The sequence below is a fragment of the Sinocyclocheilus grahami genome, unplaced genomic scaffold, assembly GCF_001515645.1.
Source record: "Sinocyclocheilus grahami isolate Dianchi unplaced genomic scaffold, SAMN03320097.WGS_v1.1 scaffold2296.1, whole genome shotgun sequence".
Taxonomy (NCBI): Eukaryota; Metazoa; Chordata; class Actinopteri; order Cypriniformes; family Cyprinidae; genus Sinocyclocheilus; species Sinocyclocheilus grahami.
Window position 1 is genome coordinate 18,896 of NW_015507475.1, and position 9,090 is coordinate 27,985.

At 34.6% G+C, this 9,090-nt stretch overlaps 1 protein-coding gene across 3 annotated transcripts; it reads right to left on the reverse strand.

Annotated features, from left to right (window-relative positions):
* Positions 1-1,354: 1,354 nt before the first annotated feature.
* Positions 1,355-7,737, reverse strand: LOC107574645 (high mobility group protein 20A-like). Of its 3 annotated transcripts, none has more exons than XM_016261086.1 (8): positions 7,589-7,737; positions 7,291-7,500; positions 5,922-6,054; positions 5,613-5,650; positions 3,430-3,502; positions 3,138-3,353; positions 1,577-1,709; positions 1,355-1,494 (listed from the first exon to the last, which is right to left on the reverse strand). In XM_016261086.1, the coding sequence occupies exons 1-8, from the start codon at positions 7,652-7,654 to the stop codon at positions 1,491-1,493; spliced, it is 873 nt and encodes a 290-aa protein (XP_016116572.1). In that variant the 5' UTR covers positions 7,655-7,737; the 3' UTR covers positions 1,355-1,490. The 3 variants fall into 3 exon arrangements, with proteins under 3 accessions (XP_016116572.1, XP_016116570.1, XP_016116571.1); XM_016261084.1 differs by having other exon boundaries at positions 3,430-3,505; positions 7,589-7,736; XM_016261085.1 differs by having other exon boundaries at positions 1,355-1,709; positions 3,430-3,505.
* Positions 7,738-9,090: the final 1,353 nt, after the last annotated feature.

Consider the following 9,090-nt stretch of genomic DNA (forward strand, 5'->3'; position numbering starts at 1 on the left):
TAACATTTTATAAAAAGTTGTCTATATAACTATATTCAAATTGTTCTGAAAATATACAATAGCACTAGTGAAAATGTACTTTTTTTTCAGTGGTAATCACTGAGTCAGTAAGTTGAACTTAAGAATCAGAGTCTGATTCATAAATGAATCATTTGAACTGGTTTTGTGATTAACTGACTCACTGACAAGATCCAATTCAAAATAATTAGCTGTTCACAAATCAGACACAGAAAAAGGTAAGATCAGACATGTTCCAGGTAAGAATTCTGAACAACATGAAGTTTTTGGATGTACTATTCCTTTAATTTTTTATTTTACTTATTATTACTTTTATTTAGCTTTATTTTAGACAGTGAAGGACACAAGGTTTAAAAGGAAGTTAGTCATCTGACCTTCCTGTGCAATGGATGATATACACCTTATTCCTGACAGATGACAGGAAGTCCTGCTGTTTGACAGGAAATGGACATGGCAACAGAGAGGAAATTACACATGTCCCAGAATTGCCAGTGCAGCTGTAGCCAATCTCAAAATTGCTAAATTGTTAACACACAATTGGGAGATATAAACTCACAATTCTGAGAAGAAAAGTCGGAATTGTGATTTTAGTTGCAATTACTTTTATTTTGAATCAATTTAGTTCTAAACTGAATCATGCACTACACAGCCTTTTTGCAGTTGTTTTACAGCAGCATTTAAAATGGTTTCATATTTGAAGTTCACGTCATCATTGATAACATTATTTTCATGTTCATTACTGTGAATCTGCTTCGAAACAGTCTGTATTGTATTAAGGTAACTTGACTATTTTATACAGCACTCTTGCATTACATAAAAACACCAGAGTCACCGTATCTCACCCCAGACATCCGTTTTATTCATATAAAAAAGCCTTAATTAATTCACACCTGCTTTAGCCCAACTGGCTTACAGCTGTTCAGTACCAGCCTTACAGAGTGTGTGCAGCACAGCAGACTGTCTGTGCTGAGAACTATAACACTGCTGTCCCAGAAGGAACAAAATCGAATTAATTAATAGCAACCATCCAGCAAACGAGCTGAAGCAGCGAGAGAATCAGACACTCATCAATGTCTTCATACATTTGTTTTATTGAATTCTTCAAATGTCAAGAACATACAGGGAATTCAGAACTCCGGCACAAAGACACAAGCTACAGATGAACCTGCCTCTCATCACACAAATACAACATTTCACTTTCTTACCTAACATGAAAGAAATTACAAGTATAAAATTGAGCTTAAAATCATGTACCCATGCAGATGAAACCCCCCCATCACTAAAATAATGTTGTTGCTTTTTTTTTTTAATGCATGGCAAACGTGAACTGCTAAATAAAAAAATAAAAATAAGCAGATAAAAACAGCATTGTAAAAAAATAAATAATAGGAAACAATTGAATAATTGCTTGACACAAAATGTGGTCATAGCAGGATAGGAGGGGCTACTGCACGAGGGGTGGGGCCTCTCAATTACCTGTGGGTGAATCAGAGCAGTGCATTATCACACTCTGGTTAATATTCACAGAGAAAGCAGGAATAGTGTGGTGTGCAGCTACCTGTCGAGGCGGTTGACCACATCCCTGACAGTGCTGAGCAGGTGCTGGTGCTCCTGTGGGTTGGACAGAATGATGCCGTGAAGCTTCTTCATGTAGGAGTCGATGGAATCGAGTGTGGGCGTCTCGCCGCTGCCTGCAGGCACATGGGAAGGACAGTCAGGAAAAGTACACCACATATCTTTCACATACTAGTAACATCAGATTCACAGATGAAACATCCTTCTTAGAAACAGAAAGCTTTTATTGTCATTGTATAGCACTTTCTATTTGAATTTCTATTTCTGTTTCTAATGATTTTACCATTGCATCTGATTCACAGATGAAACATCCTTCTAGTCAGTTGTTTTTAGAATTTAGGATCACAAAGCTTGTATAAATCACACAAATGTGACCCTGGAGCACAAAACCAGTCTTAAGTTGCTGGGGTATATTTGTAGCAATAGCCAAAAATACATTGTATGGGTCAAAATTATAAATTTTTCTTTTATGCCAAATATCATTAGGATATTAAGTAAAGATCGTGTTCCATGAAGATATTTTGTAAATTTCCTACTGTAAATATATTAACACTTCATTTTTGATTAGTAATATGCATTGCTAAGAACTTCATTTGGACAACTTAAAAGGCGATTTTCTCAATATTTTGAATTTTTTACATCCTCAGATTCCAGATTTTCAAATAGTTGTATCTCAGCCAAATATTGTCCTATCCTAACAAACCATACATCAATGGAAAGCTTATTTATTAATAAAATGGACACTTAAGACTGGTTTTGTGGTTCAGGGTCACAAATATAATGAAGAAGCTTGTTTGGAAATAAAACAAAGCAAACCTTTTAATTGAAAAGATTTTGTTGTAAATATATTTTATTTATAATATTCATTTAAATTGCTCAAACGTGACAGTAAATGCATTTAGAATGTTACAAAAGATTTCCATTTCAAATAAATGCTATTCTTTTGAACTTTCCATTGATCGTAGAATCCAGAATAAAATTGTATCATGGTTTCCACTAAAATATGAAGCACAGCTGTTTTCAACACTGATAAGAAATTTTATGAAATGTAATAAGCAGCAATATTAATTATTCAATATTTAATTAATTATTCAATATTAATTAATTTATTAATGGGAACAAGCATAATCAGGATCTTGACATGTATTATTTATCTAAATATTGCAAAGGTAGCATTTGTTTAAATTTTTCTTGAAGTTTACAGAATTTAGGAACAATTAAATCATGACTCAAATGAAGTGAATCACTGAAGTGATTCAAACTAAACAGATTAATTATATAATTAATATACATTAAATACAACTAAACACACATGCTATACTTACTATTATATCACAATAAATTATATATGTAATATTTATCTAGGTATCTAGTATTTCTCATACACAATTAAGTCATGACTCAAATGAAGTGAATCACTGAACCAATTCAAACAAAATAAACCAAATCTCTAAAGTGAATCAGACCGTTTAAATGAACCCAGCTGGCTAGAGGTTTTTGCAGTGAACTCTGGGAGTGTGTGTGTGTGTGTGTGAGTGTCTCACCGGGCAGGGGGACGGCAGAGAAGCTGTGTGTGAGGGCCGAGCGCAGGGTGTCCAGATGCTGCTGCAGGAGGCTGTTTCGCGTGCCTTCCTGCTGCACGTCTCCTTCCATGCGCTCAACGGCAGAACGCATGCTCTCCACATGCTTCTGCAGCGCCGCGTTACGCTCTTCATACTCCATATTCGTCTTTCTCAGCTGCCGCAGTTCAGCCTCACGTGCTAGAACACACACAATCAATGAACGTGTATCACACCATTACAGACAGACTCACATTCAACAGCACTCTATTCTCACCTTTACTGTGATTCAGAAACTCTTCAGTGAAGATGGGAATATCAAACACAGAGCGATCCTTTATCTCGAGATCCTTCTGAGAGACAGTCAGAAAGTTGTTCAGTCTGAAATCATTGCTCAAACTGCCATACATAGACCTGCTCTGCACCCACAGAATTACAATGGCCGTCAAAATGTTCTACACGTCCTCTGCTGCTTACAAGTTTGTTTACTAAATGTGACCCTGGACCACAAAACCAGTCATAAGGGCCAAATTTTTCGAAATTGAGATTCATGCATCATCTGAACGCTGAATAAATAAGCTTTCCATTGATGTATGGTCTGTTAGGATAGGACAATATTTGGCGAGATACAACTATTTGAATATCTGGAATCTGAGGATGCAAAAAAATCTAAATACTGAGAAAATCGCCTTTTAAGTTGTCCAAATGAAGTTCTTAGCAATGCATATTACTAATCAAAAATTAAGTTTTAATATATTTACAGTAGGAAATTTACAAAATATCTTAATGGAACATGATCTTTACTTAATATCCTAATGATTTTTGGCATAAAAGAAAAATAAATAATGTTGACCCATACAATGTATTTTTGGCTATTGCTACAAATATACCCCAGCGACTTAAGACTGGTTTTGTGCTCCAGGGTCATTATTTGACCCTAGCCAATACTTTGGCTAAATTGATCATATTCCAGCTATCAATAACAGTGCAGTAACCTCAACATCATTTAACACAAATTTGATCATATTTAAATAAGGATTTCCACATCTTCTGACCAACACATTTCTATTTTCCAGTTGTTTGTGATTACTGGATCATTTTAGTGTAGTGTAGTGTTAATAGTGTAGCCTATTAAATATTTTATCAAATTTTCAAAAGACAAAAAAAAAGAAATACAAAAATGTATATTAAAATATAAATTAAATAAAAAATCTAGAGAAATGAATCAAATAAAAGTCAAGAGTTTTCCATGACCGTGTAAGATTTTATTAAAGGTGCTGTATGTAGGATTGACACTGAGTGGTTGAACTAGGTATTGCAGTCCAAATTCAAAATATTGGAGAGGGTCTTTTTTCACCCGGCCCCTCCTCCTCAGACTTGACACACTCGCAGGTTGCCAGATTGAAGACACCAACAGGAACGAGCGCACTTGAGGATGAATGAAATTAAATACACTGTGTTTTCCGCCAACTGGCAACCCGGGGTGCCGAAATACATTTGGGTAAACTGGCAGTGGGCGGGTTTCACAAACCAAAACAGAGACCGATATTCCGGCACGGAACGCACATTTTCAAAGGAGAATAACTGACTGTAGCATAGTTTTTCAGATAAACAAGTATGTTAACTTAGCATGTTTCTTAAATATCTGCAAACATATTATGGTATTTTTATGCTTTAGTAGAGTCAAAAACTTACATACAGCACCTTTAATTCATTTAGTTATTAATTTACATGACTTTTCGAGTAGTTTATGGTTAACAGATAATTTCATAAACAAGTTGTATAAAAATGTAGCTAATTAAATATTTCAGTTTTCCATGACTTAATTTCCATTAATTTTTCTAGTAGTTTGAAATGACTGAATAAAAAAAAAAAAAAACAATTTATAAAAAAAATAGCTAATTAAATATTTCAGAAAAAAGTAGTTATATTACAATTTTCTATGACTTTATTCAGATTTTAATCATTTCTGTGGATTTTGTAGTCATTTTCCAGTAGTTTATGACTACTTGATTTTTTTCATTAAAATCTCTTTATAAAAAATTGTAGCTAATTAAATATTTTAGCCTTATTTTATTATATTATTATATTTTATTATGTAGTATTATATTTATTCAAATAAATAAAACTACAAAAATAGACAAGATATTGAATATAGTTAGTCATGACTTTTCTATGACTTTCTATTTTTTATTTTCCATTACTTTTCCAGTCTTTTGTGATTATTAGATAACATCATAAAAATCATTGCACGAAAATGGCAAATTAAATATTTTAGAATAATATAAAAACATATAAAGAATAAAAACAGATGTTGACTAAAGAGTTTAGGATTTTATCATTTTTTTTCCATAACATTTCCAGACTTAAAAAACATAATTATCTGTTAATTCCAGATTTTCTATGACCTGGAAAAAAAAAGGTGCAGATTCTGTGTGGGCCTCGGTGTCGATATTTTACCTCATGAAGTGATTCACCAGGCACCTGCCTTCCAGCATCTGATAAAGAGTGCGAAAGAGGAATTTTAGATTAGACAAGCGATTTGTGATGCTCCACATTTTGTCAGTCTCTTCATTTCTATTTTTGAGTTACTGTGTAGCACCACCCTCTGTGAAACCTCATTGGTTCAAAATCCTGCTCCGCACTGCTTTACAGGAAACATCACATGTGCTCTGATTGCCTGTGACTGTCACTCTTTTCTGCAGCTTTGTCTAAATTCACCTGCCATCAGTTATTTTGAACTGTGCCTTAGATTGTCCGTGTTCGCACCTCCTCTGTGTCTCTTTCCTTTTTGTTTCTCTTGCACCTTCCTGCTGAAGTGTTTATAGGCTTCAGTCTTCTGATACTGCTCCAGTTCTCTCATGTAGCGCTCCTTATCTTTGTCCGCTTCATCCAGATAGCGCTGAGACAGAGAGCGGTGTTAGTCTCTGCAGAGGTTTTAAACTTTATTTTGAAACCTTATACACTGGTGATCAAAAGTTTGGAATTATTAAGATATTTTAATGTTTTTGAGAGAATTCTCTTATGCTCACCAAAGTAAAAATACAGTAAAAATCTGTAATATTGTGAAAAATTATTACAATTTAAAAGAACTGCTTTCTATTTGAATATATTTTAAAATGTAATTTATTCCTGTGACACAAAGCTGAATTTTCAGCATCATTACTCCAGTCTTCAGTCACATGATTCTGTTATTTTCTGGAAAAAAAATAAATAAAAAAATCATGGCTGCCACAAAAACATTAAGCAGCACACCTGTTTTCAACATAATATTTATTGAGCAGCAAATCAGCATATTAGAACGATTTCTGAAGGATCATGTGACACTGAAGACTGGCGTAATGATGCTGAAAATTCAGCTTTGCGTCACGTTACATGTTAAAACATATTACTATAGAAAACTGTTTAAATTGTAATAATATTTCTCAAACACAAACACATAAAAAACATGAATTGTTCCAAACGTTTCAACGGTAGTGCACAGTGGTGTGAAAAAGTGTTGGCCCCCTTCCTGATTTCTTATTTTTTTGCATGTTTGTCACACTTTAATGTTTCAGATCATCAAACAAATTTAAATATTACAAAGATAATGCAAGTAAATACAAAATGCAGTTTTTAAATGATGATTTCATTTATTAAGGGAAAAAAGCTGTCCACAGGACAATGATCCCAAACACACCAGCAAGTCCACCTCTGAATGGCTCAAGAAAAACTAAATGAAGGTTTTGGAGTGGCCAAATCAAAGTCCGGACTTAAATCCGATTGAGAGGCTTAAACAGTCCATTCATGCTCGAAAACCCTCCAATGTGGCTGAATTAAAACAATTCTGCAAAGAAGAGTGGGCCAGAATTCCTCCACAGCTATATGAAAGACTCATTGCCATTTATCACAAACACTTGATTGCAATTGTTGCTGCAAAGCGTGGCACAACCAGTTATTAGGTTTAGGGGGCAATTACTTTTTCACGTAGGGCCAGGCAGGTTTGGACAGCTTTTTTGCCTTAATAAAATAAATCATCATTTAAAAACTGCATTTTGTATTTACTTGCATTATCTTTGTGTAATATAAAAATGAGTTTGACGGAAGGGGGCCAACACTTTTTCACACCACTGCATGTATTACACATGTGTATCCTGACCTGTTTCTCTTCCGGAGGCAGTTTGCTCCACTCATTCCCGAGCATCCTGGTGATCTCTGGGAAAGGCATGTCTGGTCTTTCCGCCCTCAGCTGCTCGCGGTGCTCATTCATGAAGCGCACGTATCCTGTTAAGGGGGCTTTGGGGGCGTTACTGTCCTTCAGTGGCTTCTTCCTCCTCCTGCCTTTGGTCCAGCTGCTTCTGCGAGATTTCTACCAAAAACACCATTCACTCAACTCATTAATGCCGCTCGACCTGTGCAAAGACGGCGCGGGCTCAACGATCACATGATCTGCTCACCTCCTCTCCATTGCGCTGGCTGCTGTTGTCTGTGTTGGCCCCCGGTGACCCACTCTGCTCCTCCATGACCTCTGACCTTTAGTTTCACATATAGCAGTGATGTAAAAAGAGAAGACGACTGGATTCAGCGTGTAAAAATAAATCAGAGCTACCGTAATAAAACAGTACATTTACATGCACAACATTTGATTGATTATCATATTTGATTACATTTCGATGATGTTTATTAACTATAAGAATATTAATATATATTACATAATACTATATATATGTTTTGATCTTATACTTACATAGTGCTTGAATATACACATATTACATATACATATATTCATAATACATTAATAAAAATAAAATGTATTCATATAAATAAAACCTCTACATAAATATATAAAGCAACAAAACGTACATTTATATCATGTATAATATACATTATATAATATTATATATTAAATCGTTTTCAAAGATATATTCACAAGTACATATAAAAATAAACATATAAAATACAAAATAAATATAGAAACACACACACACACATATATATATATATATAATAAGTCAAAATATACATTTAAATAAAAGGTCATATATATATATAATATCATTTAATTTCATTCACATGTGTTTCATAAACACATAATCCTTTCTGGATTACAATCCGCCATCAAAATGATACATTTAATTATTCCGGCTGCTGTGAGAAAAGGCTATAAACGATCGGCCACCTGCAGGATCCTCACATGCGATATTCTAGTAGCCGGGACAACTTCATGTTTACAGACGTGACGTAATGACGCAGTGCCATGCTCGAATTTCCCGCGAAAACCTACCCGTACCACTCAAATTAGAAAACATTATTATAAGCTAATCATTGTGAATCGGGCTAAAGTAAGGCGATAGTTTTGAACACTGGCTGGTTATGCACTTGCTCAAATATTGATTTTGGATCATTTTTAACCAAAAAAAGTTGCGGACTGCAGCTTTAAGTATATATATTTATTTATATTTTTCATGTATGCATGCATGCACGTATTTGGTTATTTATTCATTCAATTTTCTATTTATAAATATAGATATATTGGATATAAATATATCTATTTGCTAGAGGCAGCCCTTCTTTTTCCCCACTTTTTATTTAATGGACATGTTCACCAAAGCTGTTATTTGAACAGATCACCTTCACACTCTGACTCTCTCTTCACAGCAGGTCTAAAGTAACCTAAAGTGTTGAAGGAAGGTGTGAATTACAGTTGACTGTGCATGTGCTGAGGGTAAAGACAATTCACGTTTCCATAAACACTTTCCATTATGTCTGAAAGAATTACAGACATCTGAAAATGTGCTGAAGGCTGTGATTAATCCATGTGGTCTGAGGGATCAGTTTCGTGTCCATATAAATGATATCACAGTGACAGATAGTCTTTCTGCTGCTGCTGCTCAGGCCCCAGGGCTTGGGAAATGTGAACATCATTTCATGAAGTTAATGAGGTGACCCTTTGCCTGGA

Bases quoted from the DNA above. Each gene is read 5' to 3' on its own strand.
- LOC107574645 (XM_016261085.1), bottom strand. From the start codon at position 7,654: ATGGAGGAGCAGAGTGGGTCACCGGGGGCCAACACAGACAACAGCAGC. The intron at 7,501-7,588 runs GTGAGCAGATCA...TGTTTTTGGTAG, and splicing joins GCCAGCGCAATGGAGAGGAG to AAATCTCGCAGAAGCAGCTG. The intron at 1,710-3,137 runs GTGAGACACTCA...ATGTGCCTGCAG, and splicing joins CTCTGCCGTCCCCCTGCCCG to GCAGCGGCGAGACGCCCACA.